General features: G+C 36.8%; 2 protein-coding genes across 4 annotated transcripts in view; one reads left to right on the top strand and one right to left on the bottom strand.

The window, feature by feature from the left end:
* The window catches only part of LOC126753896 (reticulon-1-A), a 35,374-nt gene extending 30,448 nt beyond the window's left edge, over window positions 1-4,926 (bottom strand). The window contains exons 1-2 of one of the 2 annotated variants that reach the window (XM_050465648.1): window positions 4,829-4,926; window positions 2,998-4,636 (exon numbers count right to left, since the gene is read on the bottom strand). In XM_050465648.1, the coding sequence (XP_050321605.1) occupies window positions 2,998-4,267 (1,270 nt within the window). In that variant the 5' untranslated portion in view covers window positions 4,268-4,636; window positions 4,829-4,926. The remainder of the gene's footprint in view (window positions 1-2,997; window positions 4,637-4,828) is intronic. The other variant, XM_050465647.1, reaches the window with a different exon arrangement.
* Window positions 4,927-6,498: 1,572 nt separating this feature from the next.
* Window positions 6,499-11,182, top strand: LOC126753898 (serine palmitoyltransferase 2). Of its 2 annotated transcripts, none has more exons than XM_050465656.1 (4): window positions 6,499-6,760; window positions 8,612-9,712; window positions 9,792-10,054; window positions 10,125-11,182. In XM_050465656.1, the coding sequence occupies exons 1-4, from the start codon at window positions 6,563-6,565 to the stop codon at window positions 10,339-10,341; spliced, it is 1,779 nt and encodes a 592-aa protein (XP_050321613.1). In that variant the 5' UTR covers window positions 6,499-6,562; the 3' UTR covers window positions 10,342-11,182. The 2 variants fall into 2 exon arrangements, with proteins under 2 accessions (XP_050321613.1, XP_050321614.1); XM_050465657.1 differs by lacking the exon at window positions 6,499-6,760 and adding an exon at window positions 7,531-8,029.
* Window positions 11,183-27,202: the final 16,020 nt, after the last annotated feature.

Raw genomic sequence — 27,202 nt, 5'->3', positions numbered from 1 at the left:
ATTTTGTTTATTTTGAAAATATGTATTCAGCGCACTAATTGTGACTAAAATGTTTACTTTTAAAATTTTAATTAAATAAATTTAAATCTTTATATTAAATATAAAATTGTATTATTCATTGATTTTATTATATTTTTTTATTTATAAGCTTACTTTTATTTATTCAATTATTGTTTAGTGTTTTTGGAGATTGTTTATTCTAACATTATAATAATTGTATGTAAAATTTCGATCTTTATTTAGTTGTTTTTTTATTACGAATTTCGAGTTTCATTTATAATTTTTGTTTTTGTAATTTAATCGTTTATTTAAGTTATTATTTTTCTTATTTGTTATATGTTGAAAACTTTCATTCATTATACGAATCTGCATTGCGATAAGCTAATTTTAGCCAGGGAGTATTTCTTTCCAATTCCGTCCAAGAGTGATTGACCAAAGCGAAGCTACTGAGGATCAATCAATCGATTACCAGCCCAACGCGATCTTTCACATACCAAGTGGCATCGAACTAAATGCATTTTCTGGCAGACAAAGAAAATTCCCGTGCTTTAAAAATAAAACCATTTACAATTAAAAAATGAGATAACAAAAACACATTCTTCCGATGGGTATACAATCAGACTGACGCTGAAGTTTATTTTAAGAACTGAAGTGAAGGCTAACAATGCCGAGTCTTATGTTATAAGGAAGCAATGTCAAGTTTAAAACAATTTTTCACAATAATACTTTAGTAATTGTTAAAATACTTTGCGAGCATTTTCTTCGAACTAAAAACTAAAGTTTTTTGAGTCCATTTTTAATAGAAAGACAAACAACTTCATAAAGAAACATATTGCTTAGTAACGGAATTAAATAAGCAATTACTGCAGGACTACACACCCTGTATACCACTCAGATCATCATTAGCCAATATAAAAGACCAATAAACTTTGTGCCAGCAAAAATACACCGAAAAAGAGAGCCAAACGATTTTTCAGTGTTTTGCAAATGCCCCTCTACTTTTTTGACTGTTTGATGGCCATTAAAATTTCGCAAACTTAATCGTATACCGCTGCTTTTGCTATTCTACACATACACTTTTAATTCTGAATTCTGGTCATTAGTCAGACAATTGAAAGGAAAGCAGAAGATCAGTTAATACATAGTGCGCACATAACACATAATAACTAACAAGTTTGCCCAAGTCATCGTCATATTGCAGGAATGTATGAAATTATAAAATATGAGTACACAACTAACAATATAGACACGTATGTATGTAGTTGCTTATATGCGCCTATATACTGGCATGATATACTTATTGTGCGCTATTCTACAAAAGCTACGTATACAAGCACGCACACGTACATAAGGTGTGCCATGGCCAGTAAGCGTAGCTGGAACAAAAGCATGATTATAACTCACGTAGAATATAAATTTTATATGTACCATATTTTGTGTAACATCATTTGCGAAATACATCATATAAGACAGTAATGCCAACAACAAGTAGATGCACCTGTATATACATACGTAGATATGTATATTTAAGGCTCTCTGTAGGCTTAGGCCGAACTTCTCTTCTAATTTCCTTATGCATCTTCTCATAGTCTATGTACCAAACACTACAAACAGAAGCAACGGAGCTATTACAAGATACATATATGTATGTATGTAGTTCTTCTTTAATTTCTATTGATTCATTCATAGTAGGCTTCGAGCTCAGAAATATCGCTTACGGAGCAGTACGAACGCGTAAGCTCACTTAGCCACGTCCAAATCTATTGCTAATCTGCCTTGCCTTCTATACTTATACGTATGACGCGCAATCTACATACATATGTATGTATAAGCACCGCTAATTTTACTTTACTGATTCATATAAAGCTTTTACATATTACATTACCCACATTCATTTGGTGGCAATGAATAGAAGGATCTATATAAGTATATATGTATGTATATGCAATTACACATGTGATATTAAGTAGCATGATGAAATCAATGAATATGCACTGATTAGTTACTTATGTATGTATGTAAGTGCATAAAACATAGTAATATGAAAATCTTAAAACGAAACCAACTGGACCGAATGAATGGCATGGTTGTGCGTGTTGCCGTGCAGACAGCCTACATTTAGCCGGCCGCCTTTAAGCCCGCTCATGACTGCTTGTGAAAGGCAGTGCCAACCGACTGAGAAAAGAAACGTAAAAAGCAATATATAAAAAAAACTAAAATGAAAACAAAAAATTAAAATAAAATAAAATAAGAAAATATTAAGTGAGTCATATGCCGGCGACGGTTTTGCTCAATCGGCATTACTATGCAAATGACAATAAAACTTGCGCAATGACTGGCAATGGCAATGCCGGAATGGTAAATAGCGGGTGATAAAATCATAAAATATACAAAAACATGTCTAATTAATACATATAAAAATATCGAAAATTGCAGTTTTTTGCGTTTGCCGGTCGGCACCTGACTTTAACCTTGCTGCTCCCACATTGCATGTGTGAAGTATGTCAATGCAAAGAAAATACTGGCAAAAGAAATTGCAATTTCTTTGCGTATCTGGTTCTTCCTTAATGGCATTGGTTAATTCCGGAGGGATAAGTGCGAATACAACTGGTTAGAAACATATGACATCATTTCTGCAAATGAGTTAACACTACACACGACACACATACATATGTATATGATGAATTGGATGTCTGTGTTGCCGCAAACGTGGCTGAAGCAGCGTACACTATGCAAAACGCAAAGTAGCTGACTAAATTTAAATGAAATTATCAATTAAACAAATATGTATGAATCGATACAAAAATATGTGTAAATTGTGTATATAAATTAACACAGGATACTTATACTAACGCAATCATTAAAAATGGGTGACTCACAAAATTGTTATTTAAAGAACAAAATATGTCTCTAAAAAATATGCAATTTTTTCAGTTTTCACTATTCATAAACACAAGATAAGCGAACAATCTAATTAGAATATTAAAGGTTACTCACCCAATCCATATTTGTAGAATATTTCTTCGACGGAGACAATCTTTGGTTGATCCAACTGTTGATGGGATGGTTTGTTCTCCTTTGGAGGAACTGGCGGCGCTGTTTTAGGTTTGACTACTTCAGTTGTATCTTTGTTGCTTGTTGTCGGAGCGAGCGGCTTAGCAGCGATGGGCTCACTAACTGCGGCTGGCTTAGGTGCAGCTGCAGTTGTAGCACTTGCTACGGGTAAAGTTGCTGAAAATGTACTAGTGTTGCCAGTTTCTTTAATTTCCTCGACTTGTGAGTGTTTGGGTTGAGAAAATAGTGATGTGGCTTCCTCTTCCGCGTCTAAATCAGTGACAGGCACTGAGACGGGTGTGGTTTTAACTTCAATTGCCGGTTTAGTCATTTCTGGTTTAACTTGAAAGTCTGGCGTTGAAGTACGCTCGTCTTTGAAATCACCAAGCAAATCTTCAGAAGATATAAATTTGTCATTATCCTGTTCTTTTAATGCAGCAGTTACTGGATTCTTCTTTGCCGGCGACGGATTGCATGACAAAGAAGGCGAATCCGTATCTGAATCTTTGTTGGAAGCCGATGCAGAATTCGAAGGTTTTCCAATTACAAGATCATCATCATATAGCGTTGTAGTTGTTGATGCAGGAGCTGCTGGTGCAGTTGGTGCAAAGTGTGTCTCAAAATCTTCTTCGAATGGTTGCAATGGAGCATGTTTTTCAGCCGCATCGCCGACACTGAAATTTAGCAAATCAGCTTCATTAACAGCATGTTCAGCAGGTTTGTTTGGTATAACCGGAACTGTTGTAGGTGCTGATACCTCAACGGTTTGTTTGTTTATGTCACCGGCACCACTAAATAACCCACGTTCAGCGTTCATAAAATCGTGTACGCCCTGCTTCGTATCTTGCTGCAGTTGTGATCCAAAGGAGTGTAAATCCTTGGATGCATTGGTCAGAAAATCATCAAAATCGTTAGTGTGTTGTGCGAACTTGGCATCTAACTGCTCCTGCGCTTCCTTTGCACCGGCAGACATACGCTGTACGAATGCTTGAGGGTCAACATGTTCAAAATCAATGTCCTTTTGCTCGTTGGCGAAGTAGTGTTCTGTGTGTGAGTTATCATCTTGTGCGCCCGTCGAAGCACGTCCACCGCCTCCACTTAACAAATCATATGTTGCATTTGTTGCTTGCTTAGCTGCATCTGCAGTATGAGAAAACACATCCTCTGCCGTAGCAGCTGCTTCCTTCTTCAAATCGGCAAAATTAAAATCCATTTTGTTTAAATAAAATTTGGATTGATTTCAATTTAAACCACTAACAGCTTGCCGTTAACTACTTTCAAACTATCAATTCAATTTTTTCTCCAATCTTTTGATTTTCTACGTAGATATTCGAATTTTCCCCAATGGAAAACTTTTTACCTTCTTATTAGTCAGACTTTTGCGTTCCAGAATTGTTTCTAATTATCACAATTTTACTTCATTTGTTTTGTTTTTGACACACTGAGACAATTCTGTGCGTGCCACTTTAATCAGTTTTTTATATTTTCACTGCAAATCAATTTTAGTTTTTTCTTACTAACTCACGGTATAAATTTTTCTCCAGCTCACTCGCCCCAGCGTTGTTGCAATTTCAAGAACAAACTGCAAATGAAACACAAATGTAGAGGAAGTACATAAGATTTCTTGCAACCGGGGTGCTCTTTACTGCCCACTGGCGATGACACTCTTGTTGCTTTCTCGCTTTAACTCGTTTTTCCAAAAAGTTTGTGTCTTCCTCTCCAGTAGCGCAGTCGGTCAATTGGAATAAATTTCTATTACTATTTGTATATTTACCTCTTATGCAGGTGAAATCTAAAGCGCTCAGTTTTGGCACTCTATACTTCTTAAATGAATGAAATTGTTTATTTAAACAAAGCTGAAAATGTTCGTTTACGAGATATTTTAAACATTTCCAAAACTTTTTTGTGTGAACAAAAGCTTTTCTTACGCGTTTCCTTTTTGTTTCCGAATTTCATGGAAAAATTATACTCAGCTGTTTGGAAACCAGTGTGGTAAAGCGTTTTTCTGGCTAAACTTATATTTCCAATTAGCCAAATAGAATTGGTTCAATTCCAAATTCGAAGGTCACTTCTTCGTGGAATTTAAATAGTTCTTTTTTGCAACATTATTTAAATTGAATTGAATTTAATAAGTAATCTTTTTTTATTTAGGCTTTTTATTCACATAAATCAAACCTAATCGAAGTACAGAGCTATATTAAAAAAAAAAGAATTGCAAAGTTTTACTATGGTCTGCCTTCCCATTCTTCAATCTGAACAGGAAAGTGTCAATTGAATATTTTAATGTAGGAATGGAGATTTTAAATATTTTTTGATCCCTTATGCCAAAGACAGACATGTATTAAATATTGTAGTATGCTAAGGAAAACATTTGAGGGTTAACTGAATTTTGATTTTTTGTTCCAATGAAAATGTTGTTCTGTACTTCAATAGAGTTGAAGGAAACAATATGTATGTCTTGAATATTAAGTGATTGCGTAATATCTCAAGAATGTTGTGTCAAAATTTCAGTCGATTGGAGCAAAATCGACGATGTTTTGACTATTTTTATCCTGGAGTTACAGTAGATTTCAAAACTTTAAAGCGTTTTCTCCACAACTCATGTTTTCAAAATAGATGCTCCTCATACTGCAAAATTACTGCACCAATGCTTTTGGCGACGCAGAGTTATTTCTAAACCTACTAATATTTTTTATTATGAAATAACATATTACCAGATTTTTTCGCAAAATATCGCGGGTTTCCTTCAAAGTGTTCCACAACAATTACCTAATGAATGAACCTCGGTTTTCTGAAACATCTAATTATTGCTGCTTTAGCTAATTTTTCTAAATTTCTTCGTAATTATACATAACTTTATATATATCACACTTTTTATAAAAGAAAGCTTTTAACTAACATTTTTTTTAATAAAGGGATTTTAACTGTGTCGTTACAAAAAATTCTCAAAAATATAGCCGGTTTAGCCAAGTTAACCCTGGATGTATAAAAGTATCTAAATCTCCTTTATTTTCAAGCAATATGTAGGATATATTTGATTGTTGGATATAAATATTTCTTTCATATTTCGATTATTTCTATAATATTAATATCAGCTAATGAATGTTTAGTTTTTAAAAACATAGTATTTATAATAACGTGATCACTTAGAGGAGAGTTATTATATCGACTTTTCCATAAAATTTCACAATCATTTAATTGTAATATGCTATGTAGCCGTTATTGGTTCGCAGTCCCACTCAAGTCAAATTATTGTTTTTCTATGTAGGCTGTTTTTACTTTAAACGAATTTCAATCCTCCCTATTGTTTGCAACTTGGAAGCACTGATAGCGTGGTAAATTTGTTTATATAGTTTTTGCATTCACACTCATTAGCAGAACCGCTATACCGTAGATATATTTTTACGTTCTCTGATTTGTGTGAAAGCGAAAATGCGGAGATGCAATAATGGAAAGGAGGCATTGAAATATTGGAATAAATTAGAATTAGTGTTAAGAAGAAGGCAGAATGGGTAACTTATACGGTGACAACAGTGGAGTTGTTCAAGAACATCAGCAAAATAGTGATTTTGTTAATTATTGCAACAAAATGCAAGGAAACTTAGTGGCGGATATGCCCAATTGTGGTAGTGGAGATCTGCGTGCACGTAAAAATGGTTTCAAGGCCAATGAGACAGAAGCGAATCCTGCTAATGGTTGCGTGAAGGTAGAGTACAAAAGTAACCTGTATTTATTGAGAAGTTCATTTTGATTTCAAATGGTTTTTGCCCTCATTATGGTGTTAACATCGTAGAAATCGGCAAAAGTTAAAGTTTTTAAATTGAGTGAAGTATTTGTGCAGATTATTGCGTACATGTGAGCAGTAATTGATCTACCTGAGAGTGTGTGCTGTGTGATATGCGAGCCGTTGATTTCTTTGCTCACTTGTGAAGCGATAAAATACTATAGATAAAGCTGGAATTTTGGTGGCCAAATTGTGTAAATATGCACGCTTTTACATGTGCTGGAATAATGACGTGATATTGCCTTGTATGTTTGCACATACTTATGTATGTATGTCACGCCCTTCTCTGCTATTCCGAAATTGTGAATTTAAAAAGGCAGGCAAATGTGTAAAAGTGTTAATTATCTTTTATAATTGTTTTAGAAATTTTTTATGTGTTTTTATGCAGTGAACTTTTTTGAGAATTCAAAAATGCATGACATTCGCCCTTTTTGTTGTTTGCCGCTTTCCAATGTCCCATATTGGAATGCAAATGTTTTGACATTTTCTTTTTTTCGTTTGCCTTTCTTTCTTGCTTGAAAAGGAAACATCACAAATATTTTGAAAATGTCTTGATCTTTTCTAGGAATCGTTAGAAAACTATAGAAACCTGTAAGAAACTATCGCGTTTTTTAGTGGTGTTGGTTAGAAATAAATTTTATATTCTTACGCATTGTAAAATTTATCTTTGTATTGAGCTGTTATCAGTAGATTGACGCTTTTGCGATAAGTAAACTTGTTGAGTAATAATTTGTCTCTTTTTTCGTGTGACTCATGCAATTAAAAAACTGCAATTTAACCTCCGGATTTTATTTTATACTTTTTATTTACATTAATGAGGCAGATGTATTGACATATTTGAATATCTTTGACCAAACTAACCGTGAAACTAATTGTGTTGTTATCACCTTGTGAACCACATTCATTTAATCAATTACTGTTGATTATACTTATATGATGTTATTGATAACTGAAAAATGTAGGTGATTCCTGCACTTTTAATCATTTCCTTGAAAAATATATCAAAATTAAAGCTGCACTTAACTTTTGTGGTCTTCTTGGTTCCACAACAATAACGCATAATGACTAATTTTGAGTAACATATACTGGTGGTCACATAATTAAGAGCAAAATAAAGTTAAAAAATCATGCGTTTCAGTACAAAGTTTTTGTCATTTAGTCTTCGTTTGGGACTCGGTATAAATTACAATGGTAAGTAATGACACTGTAAAAAGTGTAGCACTAGTTTGAGCGATAAAGCACTAAAACTTTTACTGAAATTCTGTGGCTTGCTGTCTTTCTTGCATTTGGGTGTTTTGCCGCTTAGTTACATACTTTTTTAATTGAAATCTTAATATATAATTGAAATCTTAATATATACTAACTAAATCTTCAAATTGAAATAACAAAACTTTTAAACGTTGGTCGTAAAAAGAGTTGTTGGAGAACTGTTAAAAATTACTATTTACAAATTCTTGGAGGAAAAGTGTCCTTTAGAGCGTAGCAATGGAGCATTCGTTCGCAAAATCAGTGGTTTACACTGCTTTGATTCATTAATGTTTTGATCAAATGGAAAGAAAAATTGTAAACCATTTTTTTAATAAAAATAAGTATTCCTAATTATGTGATCACCAGTATATATGTACTTATGTACATATTTACATGTCCAATACATATGTAGCACATAAATTATGACGACTCCATCAAGTTAAATATCAGAGTTAATTTTGTAGGTAAATTAATTTTAAGGTTATGAAATTTAATAATAATTAGAAAATTTGTATTTTTTTTTAGAATTGCTCCACTAACTCTACGACTTGTCAACAAGCGAAAGGCAAAGTATGCCCTAACAGTAGTGAAGCGTTGTTTACGCCAGCGAAAAAATTAAAAGAATTGGCTGACGAGCACACCACCAAGACGTCATTCGAGGAAGTACCGCTTCATACTGCCTGCCTCACATATCTGGGCTTCTATTTGCTTATGATACTCGGCTATATAAACCAGTTGCTTTTCGTGCCGAAGGTTGCAAAAGAAGAAAATCGTGAGGGCTACGTAACACTCTATGATGCCTTTGAGAGTTTCTACTCGCGTTATGTATACCGACGTGTGCGCGATTGTTGGAATCGTCCCATATGCAGTGTACCTGGTGATGAGGTAACACTCAAGGATCGTGTAACGAAGGATTATGGCTGGAGTTTTCAGTTTACTGGCACTGAAACACGTTGTTTAAACCTGGGTTCATACAACTATTTGGGTTTTGCCGATGCGAAAGGTCCCTGCGCAGAACAATCTGAAAATACTGCACGCGAAATGGGTTTAGCTTTGACATCGTCACGTGTAGAGTTGGGTACAACACAACTGCATTTGGATTTGGAACGATTGACCGCACGTTATTTGGGTGTAGAAGATGCGATCGTATTTGGCATGGGATTTGCGACAAATGCGCTGAATTTACCAGCACTCATTTCGCCGGGTTGTTTGGTTTTGAGCGATGAAAAGAATCACGCTTCGATTATTTTGGGTTTGCGGCTATCTGGCGCTGCCACCAAAGTGTTTAAGCATAATAATATGCGCGACTTAGAACGTGTCTTGCGCCACAATGTGGTGCATGGCAATCCGAAAGCAGGTGGTAAACCATGGAAGAAGATCTTGATTTTGGTGGAAGGTGTTTTCAGTATGGAGGGTTCCATTGTGCGCTTACCAGAGATTATTGCTTTAAAGAAAAAGTATAAAGCTTACTTGTACTTGGATGAAGCACACAGCATTGGCGCAATGGGTCCGAATGGTGGTGGTGCCGTGGATTATTTCGGCGTGGATCCTAACGATGTCGACATATTGATGGGTACCTTCACGAAAAGTTTCGGTAGTGCTGGTGGCTATATTGCCGGTTCAAAGGTAAGCACACTCGTGTGTGTGCCATTGAAAGTTTTTCGTGTTTGCTAAGCCTGCATTGTTTGCGTTATTGTTTTTACAGCGTTTAATCGACTATTTGCGCACAAACAGTCATGCACATTGCTATGCCAGTAGCATGTCACCGCCCATTGCCCAGCAGATCTACACTTCGATGAGTATGATAATGGGTTTGGATGGCACCGATACCGGGCGTCAGAAGATTAACCAGCTGGCGCGTAATACACGCTATTTCCGTCGGCGCTTAGCACAAATGGGTGTAATTACCTACGGGCATGAGGACTCGCCGGTAGTGCCCATGTTGGTTTACCTATTTTCAAAAATCGGGTAAGTTTCGACTACATTTTTGCGTGCTGTGCATTGCCATAATTAACCGATTTGTGATATATCTTTACAGTGCCGTTGTACGCACATTAACAACACGCCACATCGCTGTCGTAGGTGTTGGTTTTCCGGCGACGCCAATCATGGAGGGGCGTATACGCTACTGTCTATCGGCAGCACATACCAAAGAACAATTAGACTATGCACTAGATGTCATTGACGAGATCAGTGATACCCTGGGCTTAAAGTACTCGCGGAAACCTCGCGAACCCAATCCAATTGAGTATTGAATAAGCACAACCCCCGCAAACGAAACTCGCAAATAAAGCGCAGATATCCACACAGTGCTTCTAAAGCGCGTCATGATATTTGTGTGTGTATTTAAGTGTCACTAATAAAGCAGACACATAGTTTTCCCCAACCGTTAAGCTAAAAAGTATATATGTAGTTGTATTTAGTAGCTTTTGCTGCATACAAGCTGAATATCTGCACCAATGTTAAATTTACATAAACATTTTCAATATGCAAACAATGCATTACTCTAATATAAATAGAAAATAAATCACAGTTAACAGTTTTACAGTTAATTGCAATTGATCACTGTTTAAATACTGAAAGCGCAAATACGGACGTATTTTGTTCGTATGTGTTGTCGATCCGGTTCAAAAATGTAAATGATAAATAAACAAATCGGCTGGCAACATTTGTGATTGGATTATAGAATAGAGTATGAAACATTTTCGATAAAATTCTTCTATTTATGAATTGTTACTTGATAGTACTGTAACGTTAGCATTTATTTATTTACGTTTATCAATAAATATTTACGCGTACAAATGCTGGTCCAGTCCACTGCTGTTGCTGTCAACATTACAATAATTACAATAACTACATTGAACCACGCTATTCATAATGCTAGAGTGGCAAAGTTTATTATTGCCATTTTATATATTGCAAGTATTTTGTGCTAATTTTTATGAAGCAATGTCGTTTTGTGTATAATATTGCATGATTATTTATGTATTTTATTTCATTTGTATTTTTAGTTTACTCTTAATTAAACTACTTATAATGAAATAATTATAATAAAGTCGAACAATCAACAAAGTATCCTCAACCAAAGTAATATAATATGCATGTTTCAATGATGTGTCTAATAATTGAATTATTCTCTGTTTTCCCAAAGCTCTGCCCTAAGTATTGACTTGTGATGAAGGAAGTAGTGAACACAGAAATACACATATGTATGTACATATCCTTTATAGAGTATTAACAAGAAGCTGTACCGAAGCTATAATACCCTTCAGCAAAACAAAATATTCCATGCGAGACAGGATTATGATCGCTTAGTTTGTATGGCAATTATATGTTATAGTTATCCGATCTAAAGAATTTGTTCGAATATTGTACGGTTGCAGTGAGGAATATTGCATGGAAGATTTCGTTGTTGTAGGTTCCGATATACAGTTATGTGAAAAAGAACAAGGACAAGGATGCATAAAAACAAAACAAGAATAAAATTGTAGTAAGTCATGAAAATTTCCGCCAGTTAACGGCATTTTTTTTTACTCCTTATTTATAAATACAGATTCCGTTACCGAATGCATAGTATTTGCACACATTTCGTAAAAAGCCATTTTGCTCTTAACAAAGTCCGCAAGCAGTTGTGCGATTTAATAAGGACAGCGTGCTATTTAAAATCAGTAGCAAAAATAGTTTTACTGAAATGTGTTTTTTTGCAGAGATAAGGCAAGAATAATACTACTTTTGGTTTTAATACCAATCAATTTAAACCTGGTTTTTCTTTTTATTGTATCGATATGGGAAAGGATAAGCACTGCGATTCGAAAACTAGAGAACATATTAAATATTTAGTGAAACAAGGAAATTCGTACAGAAAAGTAGCGAATTTACTGAATGCTTCCAAAACACTGGTTAAACAAGCAGTAAAATGGGTTTCCCAGGTTGAAACACGCGCCAGGAAGTCAAAAATAGCGTTGTTTGTCAAGAAAATATAGTTTGCTATGTTAAGAAAAATCAATTCATTTCGTCAAAACTTACAAAATGTGATTTGAATATTGATGTTGATCCATCAACTAACCGCAAAGTACTTATAAAGGAAAATATGAAAGACCGAAGTACGAGAAAAGGGTTTATGTTGCCAAAAAAGAACATGCAACAAAAGCTTAAGTTTGCCGAAGGACATGGTCTTTGGCCTAAAGAAAAATGACGTAATTTGAGGTATTCATTACGTAAGAAGACCGAATTTTGCTGCTTATAGCCCTAAGTATACGATAAAGACCGCTAAACATGTTGGCGGAAACATTATGGTATGGGGATCGTTTGCATACAATGGTCTGGGGTCACTGCATAGGATACAGGTCCCTTACGGCAACCGATTATGTGGCAATACTACAAGAATTTACGCTACAGTACGCTGAAGACAATATGCCACTTAGGTGGATATTAAGCAGGACAACGACCCTAAAAACACGGCTAAGTGTACAAAAGAGTGGTTTAGGGTCAAAAATGGAGTGGCCACCGCAGTCCTTGGATCTAAAATCCATTGAAAATTTGTGGTATACAGTGAAAGTTTCGTTAATAGAAAAGTGTCCAAGTAATAATGAAGAGTTTTTTCAACATATTAAAATTTCATTGAATGCAGTTCCAGTTTCCGTCTGCCGAAACATAGTTAATTCTATGCCAAAGCGGTGTTGATCAATTTTAAATAACGAGGGATTTTTAACAAACTAATTAGTAAACTAATAAGTAATTAATATCATCACTTCTGAATGAAAACCAGTTACTGTTTTTACTTAATATTGTATTTTTTTAATAAATCACGAACTGTCCTTATTTTTTTTACATGCTAATATCGTGAATTTGAAAACAAATGAAAATAAAATACAAAAAATGGCAAAATATGGGTAAAACTGTAAAAAAAACTTATTTTTAATTTGTTCTCAATAAATTTGATTAGTTAATTGCTGGACAAAAGTCACCGTCATTTGGTATTAACAATGTTTGAAGAGAGGTCAGGACCATAAAACATTAAAAATACAAGAGTTTAAAAACATAAAAGTCTTTATTTTAAATGAAATTGTACAAAAAAAAAATTTAAAAACTTTACATATTTCCTATGGACAAAAGTCACCGTCATATTATTAAAAATTTCATTATAGGCGAAAAAAATATATTTTATATTTTGTTATATGTTTACCGTTATTTTTAATAACTTCTTGTAAACGTTTCTGCATTAAATGAACTACTTTTTTCGTAACATTTGATTTAACTTTCATCCATTACTCAAGAAGTATTTGCTTAGCCCATTTTTTTGATGAGACATGGTGTTCTCGAACGTCAATCCAAGTGGTCCCATTAATGTTGGATCGAGGGATCGAGGTAGAGTCGAACAATTTTTGCTGTATGGTTGAGGTCGTTGTCATGTTGAAAGTGGTAGTCGTTCTCTATTCCAAATTTTTGAGCGTTTTTTAATTTTTAATTTTCTTTAAGAAGATTCTGACCTACCATCTACACCAAAACTCCAGCATCCCCGTGTTTTACTGTTGGAGGATGGAGTCATGTGTAGAAGTTCACGCAAGTGAGGAAAGTTCTCTGATCGCCATTCACTTGGGAGTGGCCAGAAACGATTCTTTTACATATGACTCTAGCAGCTCACAACTTCCGGTCTTTGACCAAGTATCCTCTGGGTAGCTTAAGAACATCCGTTCGAAGGCGAGCTAAAGTGAGAAGGCGAAACATTCCCTACAAGGGTTGTGCGCTGGGTTTGGGACCCGCCACGTAAAAAAACACCCCCAATGAAAAAGAAAAAACAGCCTCGGATGAGAGACCCCCCTTTTGATGACGACCATGGCAAATGAAACAAGGACTACGAATTGAGGGCATGCACGTGGAATGTCCGGTCCCTTAATTGGGAAGGTGCCGCTGCCCAGCTGGTTGATGTCCTCGTGAAAATAAAGGCTGACATCACCGTCGTCCAAGAAATGCGATGGACGGGACAAGGACGGAGGCGAGTAGGTCCTTGTGGCATTTACTACAGTAGCCATATAAAGGAGCACAAGTTTGGTGTAAGACAGACTCCGCCGAGTACTATCATTCACTCCGGTGGATGAACGTTAAGCCACAATCCGCATCAAAGAAAGGTTCTTCAACATATCGCTGATTTGCGCCCACGCCCCGACGGAAGAGAAGGACGATGTGACCAAAGACGCCTTCAATGAGTGCTTGGAGCGCACCTATGAGAGCTGCCCCCGCCGTGATGTCAAAATCGTGCTTGGCGATTTTAACGCCAGGGTGGGCAAAGACGGTATCTTTGGCACAACAGTCGGTAAATTCAGCCTCCACGAAGAAACATCCCCAAATGGGTTGAAGCTGATCGACTTCGCCGGGGCCCGAAATATGGTTATTTGTAGTACTAGATTCCAGCACAAGAAAATACATCCAGCTACCCGGCTGTCTCCGGATCGAGAAGCCACCAACCAGATCGATCATGTTGTGATTGACGGAAGACACGTCCCCAGTGTTCTAGACGTGCGTACGCTCCGAGGTCCTAACATCGACACGGACCACGATCTTGTTGCAGCCTAGATTCGCACCCGCCTCTGTGCAGCAAAAAACGCACGTCAACGAACACAAAGAAGGTTCGACGTCGAAAAGCTGCAATCACAACAGATAGTCGAACGATTTTCTACTAGGCGTGCACTCCTGCCCTCTGGGAGCACTCGCCAACAACTCGGTATAAGGGAACTGTGGGACGGCATTTCAAACTCCATACGTACAGCTTCAACCGAAACCATCGGTTTTCGGAAAATGCAAAATAACAGCTGGTACGACGAGGAGTGCCGTGTCGCAGCGGAGAGAAAACAGACTGCCTACCTCGCAACGTTACGGTCGACCACAACACGTGCGGGATGGCATAGATACCGAGAGTTGAAGAGGGAAGCGAGATGCATTTGCAGACAGAAAAAGAAAGATACCGAAATGCGTGAGTATAAAGAGCTTGACAAGCTGGCCGACAGGGGTAATGCTCGAAAATTCTACAAAGAAATGCGGGGGCTACCAGAAGGATCTAAAGGTGATCTAGTGACCGATGCCCAGAGCATAGTTAAATTAGGGAGAAAACACTTCTCCAGCCTGCTGAATGGCAGTGAACGCACAACGCCAGGAGAAGGCTCGATTCCCCAATGCCCGACCATGAAGAAGTTCGAATAGCAATTACCCGTCTGAAGAACAACAAAGCAGCGGGGGCCGACGGATTGCCGGCCGAGCTATTCAAACACGGCGGCGAAGAACTGATAAGGAGCATGCATCAGCTTCTTTGTAAAATATGGTCGGACGAAAGCATGCCCAACGATTGGAATTTAAGTGTGCTCTGCCCAATCCACAAAAAGGGAGACCCCACAATCTGCGCCAACTACCGTAGGATAAACCTCCTCGACATCGCGTATAAGGTTCTATCGTACCGTCAACAAACCGATTGGACCTTATCAATGTGGCTTTAGACCTGGCAAATCAACAACCGCCCAGATATTCACCATGCGCCAAATCTTGGAAAAGACCCGTGAAAAGAGAATCGACACACACCACCTCTTCGTCGATTTCAAATCTGCTTTCGACAGCACGAAAAGGAGCTGCCTTTATGCCGCGATGTCTGAATTTGTTATCCCCGCAAAACTAATACGGCTGTGTAAACTGACGTTGAGCAACATCAAAAGCTCCGTCAGGATCGGGAAGGACCTCTCCGAGCCGTTCGATACCAGTTTTCAGACAAGGCGACTCCCTATCGTGCGACTTCTTCAACCTGCTGCTGGAGAAAATAATTCGAGCTGCAGAACTTAATCGAGCAGGTAAGTATTTTATAAGAGCGTACTGCTGCTGGCGTATGCCGATAATATTGATATCATTGGCCTCAACACCCGCGTTAGTTCTTCTTTCTCCACAATAAATAAAGAACAAAGTAAATGGGTGTGGCAGTGAACGAGGGCAAGACGAAATATCTCCTGTCATCAAATAAACAGTCGTCGCACTCGCGACTTGGCACTCACGTCACTGTTCACAGTCATAACTTTGAAGTTGAAGATAGTTTCGTATATTTGGGAACCAGTATAAACACCACCGACAATGTCAGCCTGCGAAATCCAACGCAGGATAACTCTTGCCAACAGGTGCTACTTCGGACTGAGTAGGCAATTGAGAAGTAAAGTCTTCTCTCGACGAATGAAAACCAAACTCTATAAGTCACTCATTATTCCCGTCCTGCTATATGGTGCAGAGGCTTGGAGAGTTTTCGAGAGAAAAGTTCTGCGAAAGATTTATGGTCCTTTGCGCATTGGTCACGGCGAATATCGCATTCGATGGAACAATGAGCTATATGAGATTTATGACGACATTGACATAGCTCAGCGAATTAAAAGACAGCGGCTATGCTGGCTAGGTCATGTTGTCCGAATGGACGAAAACACTCCAGCTCTGAAAGTATTCGACGCAGTACCCGCCGGGGGAAGCCGAGAAAGAGGAAGACCTCACGTTTGAACACATACCATCAATTCCGTTGCCTGATGTAAATATCGTACAATTATTTGCATATGAGGTGAAGAAAATTCCATTTGGTGGTTGAGGAAGTTCCGAGATATAGAGGGGGGAGGACACCACCCCATCAATCTGTGTATAAAGTGAGTTATTAGGTGTGCAAATGGGTCCACATGATATTTCATTCAACATTTAAAGAAATATCTGCATTCAAGACCTTGAGTAACTTAAATCTCCAGTAATCTACAAGATATGCCGAACAATTCACTGAAGATGTGAAATCCACTTTTAGAATTGCCGTTCATTAAAATATTTAGCTACAACAAAAGTGCTGTATGTGGTATAAAGCAGTGTCGAGCTAAAGACAGACGTCAAGTGCTAGACCGCAGCGGATCTCCGAATTATCCCCAGCTTGATGATATTGGATCGGGAGTATCATTTCTTGCACGTTTATCGATCATAATCAGTTTCCAGCGAGCGAAATAGCTCGATAATGGGACTAAATACTTTTTGTTTGGTTTTCAAAATGCAGTATTGCCGCTCTAATATGGGAGAGAATACTCTCTTCTCTTCTTTTAAACTAAAATAAAGAGATCCCGCGTAAATTTAGACAATATTTCTAGTATGTTCGTCTGTGTTCTAGGCTCTAACTCTTCGCATAAGCTACATAATTAAATTACAAATCGAACAAATTAAAGACAAATTACACATTTACACACTTAATGCCGAAACACTAGAAGGGCTGCTACGGGGCGCCTTAAGAATACTTGCTCACAAAATTTGTCCTTTTTGTTTTTGGCAAATTTTGTTCCCTTCGTGTACTACAGTAGTTGTTAAGGATGTGCCTTTTTTCCTTTGCGCATTGTTCCTCAATTTCACGCCACAACCAATGCCATTGTTTTGGTTTAAATTAGAGCCGCCACTATGTTCAACGAACAACAGAGCGTTCGAGTCGCAAACCAACCCAACTTCAACCGGTGCGACCGCCCATTGTCGTCATAATAGACTTAGACAGCAATAAAGCTGCCTCAAAAATCCTACCCAAATAGATAACAAGCATAATAAATAAAATAAGATACAACACAACGCATTCGCAAAAACCGAGTTTAAAAATATTTCTACACTTGCACCTCATCTGATTTTGTTTTTCAAGAGCACTCTACAAATACTTGTTTTCGAATTAGATAGTATTATACTGATACTTTTGTGCAGTTGACTAAATCTAACACTTTTTAAAGTTATCTCAGAAAAAGTAGAAGGGCACTAACAAATGAAAAGTGGAAGAAGTAAGGTAACTCAAGTTCGGGCTTGGCTGCGCTTTATAAACCCCATTTAGGTTTAGTACCAAACCCGAACAAATCAACCATTTCCAAAAACCAGTAGATAATTCGTTTTGCTTCTTAAAAGAGTTTACCGAAAAATTTAAAACCCATACTCACCTGAGTTTACAATTGAGGTTGAAGAGGGAATGTTGTTCCATCAAATATATTTCCAAGATTTTGGATCAAAGTTGATTGCAACCAATGGAGCAGTAGATGTACGGTTCCAAAGTGCAGCTCGTCTCAACATCATCAGGTTGGATAATTAGGAGCTCCGTAGTCTCCTTGCGGCTAAGCATTAGAAGCCTGATTCTTCTCCAATACTATTTTATTTGTATAAATGTGTTGAAGCTAAGCTTTTTGGCAGACGTAAATTGCAAAAGTTGTCTGGAAGAGACTCACCTTACCTCAACCCTTTTTCCTCGGCAGTGCCTAGGTTGAAAAATCTTGAATTTCATATCTTCAGTGAAACGTTCGGCATACCTAGGATATCACAAATAACTGGTAATTCAAGTGGGATCCCAGTGATCTCCCTAAGAAAGCGTTGGATGTGAATATTTCTTTTCATGTCACAGTTGATAAATTGAAAAGTTATGTGGGCTGATTTGCACCTAGTTTTCTAATATTGGCTCAATATATACACAGATAAGACATATGAGCGGTCAAAACCTTCTGGCAAAACCATTTCGAAAGTACAAAGAAATAATACCCAGTGGGACTTGATTGCCTTGTGTATAAAACATGTTATAGGAGGTTTGTTGAAGAATAAATAACAAGTGCAAAAGTGTACAAAAATAACAACAATGCTCATAGCGATTGGCATTAAAGTGTCCTTCTGCTCGTTACCGTTTTCTTGAACAACTTCAGCTTCTTGTTGCTATTTTTACGAAATCTTCTTCAATGAATGTGAACGTGAAGAATGAAACAAAATTCACTGTGACAAAATAAACACAAGAAACCCGACAAAAACTGTTACAAGGACATATTGCTACCCTTTTGCTGTATCGACCGCATGCCACAGACCATCCTTTACAGTGCTCTTGTGAGTGTCCTTTTCGGGCACTTGGCATTTGGCCTTAACGCCCGTTTATTCACAGTGGCCAGCTTCTAAGGAAGAAGTGCGTAAATTTTTTCTACATACTAAAAGTGAAAAACAGTAAGGGATCTAATGGGTACCGAATTTAAGTAAATTGATGCTCTTTAGACTGGCTCTTGCAAATTTCCAGTTAACAAATACGCAGCACGTTTAGTTATCGTTTTTATATCGTATATTTCCATGGAGTTTCGTTTTCACCAATACAAGCGGACTAGCAATGTCGGTCAGTCGTTATTATAACAGATGATCCAAGTAGATATACTTTTTTCAATAGTCTTTCTTTGATAGATCACGGGGGAGTCATGTCAAGCTGTTTTGTTATTTTTGTTCAGTATTGTTTGGCATTTCATCAACGAAAGACTTACCCCTGAACAACGTTTACAATCATTCAACTTTATTACGAAAATTCACGTTCTGTAAAGAATGTGTTTCGCGCGCTTCGCTCAACTTATGGTCAACATAATCGGCCTCTTGAGCGTACTATTCGCAAACATCAACAATCTTGAGACCCAGCATTCATTATTGGAAAATATTCGACAGAATAGACCACGCCCAGTACGTAGTCATGAAAATATAGTAGCCGTAGTTGAGAGTGTACACGAAGATCGTGAACAGTCGATTCGACTCGGTCTGACGTATGGAACGAGGTGGCGCATTTCGCGTCGAAATCTTAAATTGAAAGCGTATAAAATATAGCTTGTCAAGAACTGAAGTTGCTCGACCTTCGCTAGCGATATTGTTTCTCTCTAAGGCCTCTTGAAAAGTCCCAAGAGTATCCGACACCGAGATCGTGTGATATCACCCGTCGGGCTTTTTGCTGTGGTTATCTGTAAAGTTTAAAGCCTATGTGGACAATCCCGACTCGATCCATGTCTTGTGGCAAAACATCACTTGTGTCATTCGGCAGTTACCAGTCGAAACGCTCAAACAAATCATCGAAAATTGGTTTCAACGGATGGACCTTCTGAGATGTAGCCGCGGCGAACATTTGAAAGAGATAATCTTCAAAAAATAAATGCCAAAGAATGTTCTTTCGAATGATAATAAACATTCCCTCATAAATTTGAAGTTTCTGAATTTTTCCTTTAAATGGGTAGGGAACTTCGAAATCAATCACGCTTTATAAAAATAAAGAAGGATAATCTCAAAATTATTATTATTATTTGGTAAAATTTACCATTCCTCCCATCCAACCGACACGAGGCTGATCTTTATAGGATTTCAAGAATTATGAAAGGCAAGTGAGTTATTTAGGGGACGAGATCTAACTGCTGAGGTTTTGGGAACAATTCCAACAGTTGACATTTGGAATTATACTTGTAGTTAGTGGCACTAACCACCGTGACTATTGATAGAAACAAAACAATTATGAGTTACTTATATTGTTTATTAATATTATACATTACGATATAATGAAATTCTCCGGAACGAAACTAAGGTAAATTCATGAAAATCTGAAACACAAGCTTTTCCCTTGCGTAGACAAAGAGGCAGTTTGCATTTACTACACTGCCATACAGTACGGACTGGAAATATTTTAGTGCTGCATAGACAGCATCTTCTTGATGTGCTTCTTTCAGGTTGATGGCGACTGGATTCAAGACGAATTTCTGAAGGGACTGTTGGCTTGTGACGTTTTATAAATGCAGGGCCTGTAGAAGAAGCTGTAGAATTGCGGTTGCTGTTCACTGATTCGGGCCTTCGTTTGCCCCTGACATATGCTGGGGCCAGTAGACCCTGGTATACGCTTCGTCTGAATGCTTTCAAAGCCCTGCGTGAAGAGGGCTGTAGTTCTTTATAAATAAAAAAAGCATTGACAATACTACAATCAAGAAAATGAAAGAAAATCCTGTGCCACCACTTGTGGGATTTTCTATCAACAGCATAACTTCCTTTCAGTTGATCGAATTTATCAACGAAGTTCATATTCGCATTGTAATCTTTCACTGATTCCGGACATGATACTTCAATACTGGTACCATCACGCTCTCGGCGGGTAACTTTTCCGACATCCTTAGGGTCATGATAATTTGATAACATGAAAACTGATCTCTTATCTTTCCATTTCAAAAAAGATATTTTTGTGTCACTCTACCGGATGAGTTCTCCTCTTTGCAAATGCTTGTCTTCTTTTAGCGTTGGTAAGAACTTTCTATTTGAGTTCACAGTTCCACACGCGAAAATATTATCTTCTCGTAATTTAACTTGCAAAAGGTAACCTTTGAAATAATTGTCAAAATAGACTTTATGATTTTTGTGTTTCAAATTTTCGCAAAAATTTCTTACAACTTTACCACCTAAGTCAGTTTCAACGCTAGCACCCTGTCTTCCCGTGTAAACATCAAAATCTAGGCAATAACCTGACCATGCACACATCATCCAAACCTTGTACCCTCGTTTAAAGGGGTAACATTACCACAATCAATTTTTATTTTAAGAAAAACGCGAAAAAGAAATCCCACTAATTTGTATAGTAATATTTGCACTTCGATACCACTGTGCACCTTTTGACGCGAATTGTCCTGCAGCTTGTTTACGTTTTTGTGGTCTTTAGCAGCCAGAAAACAGCTTGCCTTTTTCCACGAATAGTTGTTTTATCTTCTCACGGTAATTAACTTGTTTGCTATCCGTCTTCACCTTTCCACGTTTTCAGTGTAGGTGGGCACATTTAAAGTCCTTCATTCAAGTATTGAGAAAAAGAGGCCATTATTTTCGGTTTCTTCTCTTATTAAAGTGAAATATATTGTACTTCATCCATCTTGTAAAGGCTGACTTTCGATTGCATGAAAATAGAGATAAAATGAATTTTCGCTTAAATGTAATTAAATGCGGATATTATTTGTTACTTGCTTAAAGCTTTACCGGTAAATTAGAATTTTAGCAGAATTTTTAAGAAAATTTCGAGAGAATTAGTAGGTTTTGTGAGTTTGCACCAATATCAAGTACCAAGTCACCCCAATTGTGTTTCCTTTCTGTAGATTAATATAAGGTATATTATAGATGTACTACTATGGGCAAACTACTGTCAGACTTTTTAATTTAAATTTCGCGCGAAAATACATTCGTCGAAATACTTTTTTTCTATAAAACTCGTGCCAACTGTCAATTAATTAATAACACTGGTCAACAAATTTGTAATTTTTTTGTCCCATGAAAATTTATATCAAATTTTGAATATACTAGGGCCACCAAATAATAATATATCATTGAAAAAAATGTACACATCATGTTTTCTTGTGGCATCAAAACATATATTTTCGTAAAAAGTACAAAATTCGGCCACACTTACAGAATTATTTCCTAATATCTAATAGATATTTATGGTTTTCTTGAATATTTGGATTCCGGTAGGTCCCTTTTAAGTCTCTAGCATTCCTGGACTCCATTTCTCTTGATAACGCTTCTCCATTAAGGAAATGTCTTGATGGAACCTCTCACCTTGTTCGTCACTCACAGCACCCAAATTTGCCGGAAAGAAATCCAGATGAGAGTACAGCATATGTATTTTCAAGGACATATGACACCCCAAAGCTTTAAATGATATCATAAGTTCATTTATTAAATCTTTGTAATTTTCCGCTTTAGGGTTACCTAGAAAATTTCAAAGCTCTTATCCTTCATCAATTGCCGTATTTGTGGGCCTACAAATATTCCCTCTTTGATTTTCGCCTCGCTGAGTTTAGGGAATTTCTCTTTTAGATATAAAAACCCATTTCCATCTTTCGGCCTAGAATTCTCAATTTTTGATCGATTTGGAGGCATCGGCACAGGCAGTTCGGCACTATGTAGAATGGGTCTCTTGGCCGAAGACAAGTTTGGATACTGGATAGTGTGTTTGGATTTGGTAGTAATACCTTTTGTTTGAGTCAAACAAAAATAAAAATCACTTACATGATCCTTTGGTTCCGTTCAAATCATTGGTATAGCAAGTGACAAATGTCAAGGTTCTTGTTTAGTCCAACCTAAAAGGAGCCTCACACACGTTACACAACATTTACATATGTGGAACCCAGGATTTGTCTTGATTCCTCACAGGAAAACCAAAATAATCTAAATAGCACTGTTCAATTAGTGATGTGAAATTTCGACGCTGAGATGTAAAAGTTAATTCTCCACACTCGAGTGCACATAAGAAAAATTATCCGGGTTGTTCAAACACTTTCGTGGTATATTCACGATCTAACTAATGTAAATAAAATGTAATTTAGCAAACACAATAGTTACACAGTCGACTAAATGCAGTTATGTAAACAAAGAAACGTATATGAGGTCAGAAATGAATATGTAGCTTAGAGTGATTCAAAAAAAAAAAAAATTTTTTTTTCGTTTCGTACTCGGAAAAATAGGTTCCTAGACACCTTTAAGAAAGCCTCTCCAAACATGAGTTTTTAATTGTAACGGGAAGGTCCTCCTACATACTGTTTTCTATTTTTTCTTATTATCAGATAGAAAAATTTATATCTCGCTTCCAACTACTTGAAGAAATATCTTGTTCCTTAGATTTTGTAGGAAATTGAATGCTCTACAAAAAAGGTCTATGATGATTTTTTCGTAAACCCAACCGTTTAAAAGATATTAACGGTTGAAGTTTGATTATTTTTGGGAAAATTTTTTATTTCTTATGAATTTTATAACTCAATCATGTGACAAAAACAGTGTTTACCAGTGTAATATCAAAATCAGTGTAAGTATTACATTTCGCACTTCACCCTTTAAGAGGTTAAGAAAGTCTAGGGTTTCGATATTTTTTTTTTTAAAGGAAACTTTGGGATCTTAAAGATATACTCAAATGGTGGAAGTGTCGAAACATTCGAAGCTGCGTTATAAACTATTCTTAATTATCTTGTTTAATTCTAACAAAATTCTAAGCTAAAAAAATATACTTGTATGTAGACTCATGCAAATTATTTTTCTACTCCATTTTTCGGTTTGTATAATTTGGTAACAAAATGTTTTGCTTCACAGGAGCCTCAACCTATTATTACTACATTTTAGGGTTCTGTTGAGCTTAATTTTTCCTGTGCGCGTCAGATTGAAATTTACTTAATTATCTGAATATCCGCGCGTTTATCACAAATGTAACGGAAAATCCATATGAAGTGCCAAAGCTGTACGATCTCAAAAAATGTAAACAAAGAGAAACATGTTTCACTTGGTATTGTACATTTTGCTCGAACCTTTCAGAATTTACTCGTCCTTATCAGTGTGTTGCAGCTTGGCTAAATGTTAAATAACATTCTCGGTCTAAATTTAACTTTTTCTGTTATAATGATTTTACCATTGGTAATGATTTTTTTTTTAATTTACGCTCGTAAATCGGTTAAATTTTTTATTTATTTTAGTTTTACTTTTTACTACGATTTGGTCAGCTTCAGCGAACACATAAAAACCCAACTGATTTTATATATAAGATGAAATAAAACACTAAAAATTGGTCGAAATGGGGTTATGTTTTTTTGTTAAAAAGATAATGAAACATGAGGCGATGCACCATTTTGTTGGAAATAGGATCTCCCGTCTTAATTGGATCAAATTTCGGGGAGAAAAAGCGGGAAAACATCGTATTACAGTGTTCGCTATTGATTGTAATAACATTCCTTGTCTCAATCGAGAGAAATAAGGCCCATACCACAATCCGCACCAAACGGTAAATTTTTTTGGATACGATTGTGTTCTTCAATCACATGAGGATTTAACTCATCCCAATAGCGACAATTTTGTTTGTTGACGAAGCCATTAAGCAATAAGTAGGCCTCATCAAAGAAGATGATATTTCGATGAAAATTGTCGTTGCGCCAAATCTGCAAAGCTACGGCGTTTTATATGGTCAATCTCTTCGATTCTTGTACCAACACAATTTTGTACAGATGCAGAACCTCGAAATTGGCTCTGTTGTCATCGGAGAGAGACCTCACTGAGCAGAACGACATTGAACCAACGGATTTGGATTGGCCTCTAGACTTTTCTAATTTTTCTATTATGTGTTGAATAGCGCACTCAGGAATAGTATGACCACCGTGTATTGCACGAAGAGCTCTTGCAGTGGCCATCGGAGAATATAAATTTGCGTAATAATCTTGGACAATTTCCAAACGTTGTACCAAAGCAAAACATGACATGATAAAATGGCAAACCTTACCGAACACACTAACAAAATTTGGTACAAATTCGTAAAGAAATACGACCGCCACAACCTAACAAAATCTCGTCATCCCTATTGGTAGCCGCTATATGTATAAATGATCAGCGCGACGAGCTGAGTCGATTAAGACATCTCCGACTGTCTATCTATCTGTCTGTCCGTCAGTATATACGCGAAATTGTACCTCAGTTTTTGAGATATCGGTCTGAAATTTTGAACACTCCCTTTTTTCCTCTGGAAGCTACTCATTTGTCGGAGATTGTACGATCAAAATCATGTTTTTCTGTGGAAAACTTTACTATTTATCAAGCATTTTTACGAAATTTGGCAAAGATTATTGGATATTATAGCAACGCTACAATCTCTGAACAAATTGTTCACATCGAGCTGCTATAATACATGTTTAACATAGACTGCGATAGATAAATTTGAAAGATTTGAGGAAAATTCCTAGCTTCTGAGCAAATTGTCAAAGTAAGGCCTTCAGATATTCACATCTGATGAGTCGAGGATACGAGTTTTCGAGAGAAAGGTTTTCGGAAGATTTATGGTCTGTTGTGCATTGCCAACGGCGAATACCGCAGTCGATGGAATGATGAGATATAAGACAACATTGACATACATAGTTCAGCGAATTAAGAGATAGCGGCTGTGCTGGCAGCTCTGAGAGTATTCGACGTAGTACCCGCCGGAGGAAGAGGAAGACTTCCGCTCCGTTGAAAAGACCAGAGAAGAACGACACACATTCTCAGAATATTCAACAGTGAAGAGGAAGAACGACTGGCGCGCTGTTGTAAAATAAGCATTAATAAACAAGAAGCAGAAGGCCTTCTTTGAGAACTGTACAGTTCAAGCAGATATGCAGCGAAGTGGTACGGATATTTTTATCATCTATTTTTATCCATATCACTCCAGTGCCGTCTAAGTCTCTCGAACGAATGGGTTTAGTTATATGATGAAGTGTAATGAAATTGATTGATTCGGAGCTAACAATAACCTTGAAGTATTCTCAATGTAAGATAAGTTTCCGACTTAGCGGAATTTTTCATTTCTAAATAGTTTTGCAATCAACACAAAATTATGTTAGCTTTAGAGAATTTGGAGAGAGAACAGACCAAAGTAATTAAATCATTATTGTGAGTGCTAGAATTCAAGAAATACTACAAAAATCATTTTATTTAAACACTTAGCACTAGTAAATAGCAAATACACCAGACAAGCAACTACACATAAGGTACCATTTGGAAATATCAATTTCCGTTAACATAATCTTTTATTGCCATTTTATTGTCAGCCTAATATGAAAAGCCACAAAGGCATTCCCACGAAGACACTTTGCGATGGCTCCTGTGGCAGCGCTTCAAACTCACACTAAGCGAATGCGAATGTGTGTTGGTGTCAATCGACAAGCGTGAAATTTCAATTTGCATTCAAAATGTTGTAAAAACGGTAGCGCTTTAAGATATTATATAATATATATGTAAGTACATATATACCCACTCGATATGCCCACATGCATGCGATATGAATATTACTCATACGCCCCGGCAGTGCTGTGATCCCTCTGTTGAAATGAAGCACCAGGGTTGTTGTTGTAGAAATTGGAAGGGAAAGTGGTGGAAAAATAGATAAATATATATCTATGTATATACATACAAATGTACGCAAAGCGGGGGAAAATGTATGCAAATTGCTTTGCGAGCGCACTTCTAAGCTAAAGTAACGCCGAAAAGTATACTACAAAGTGGATATCGTAAAATTGTATTATGACTTTATAAATGAACAGCTTCCGCATAGCGTTCTCTACGTATGCGTAAGACAGAAACAGTCAGTCAAAGTTTGCAGCCAATCACACACATGTACATCTATATATATGTTTATATATATATATATGGCACACACACACAAACTTACGCGCATATGCAGCGCGTACTGATTCACGCAGTTTCCATATGGAAATGAATTTAGCGAAAGTTTGCAAAAATTGCGAGCTTCTATGCGAAATATGCACATCGACGGCGTTTACACACATGTTGATCTGCTTT

The sequence above is a fragment of the Bactrocera neohumeralis genome, chromosome 3 (assembly GCF_024586455.1).
Source record: "Bactrocera neohumeralis isolate Rockhampton chromosome 3, APGP_CSIRO_Bneo_wtdbg2-racon-allhic-juicebox.fasta_v2, whole genome shotgun sequence".
Taxonomy (NCBI): Eukaryota; Metazoa; Arthropoda; class Insecta; order Diptera; family Tephritidae; genus Bactrocera; species Bactrocera neohumeralis.
The sequence above is the reverse complement of the archived record's forward strand: the minus strand, read 5'-3'. Positions and strand labels throughout refer to the sequence as shown.

Coding starts and splice junctions, on each gene's coding strand:
- LOC126753898 (XM_050465656.1), top strand. CDS start 6,563: ATGGGTAACTTATACGGTGACAACAGTGGAGTTGTTCAAGAACATCAG. Junction 6,761..8,611: donor CTGCTAATGGTTGCGTGAAG/GTAGAGTACAAA, acceptor ATTTTTTTTTAG/AATTGCTCCACTAACTCTAC. Junction 9,713..9,791: donor GCTATATTGCCGGTTCAAAG/GTAAGCACACTC, acceptor TTGTTTTTACAG/CGTTTAATCGACTATTTGCG.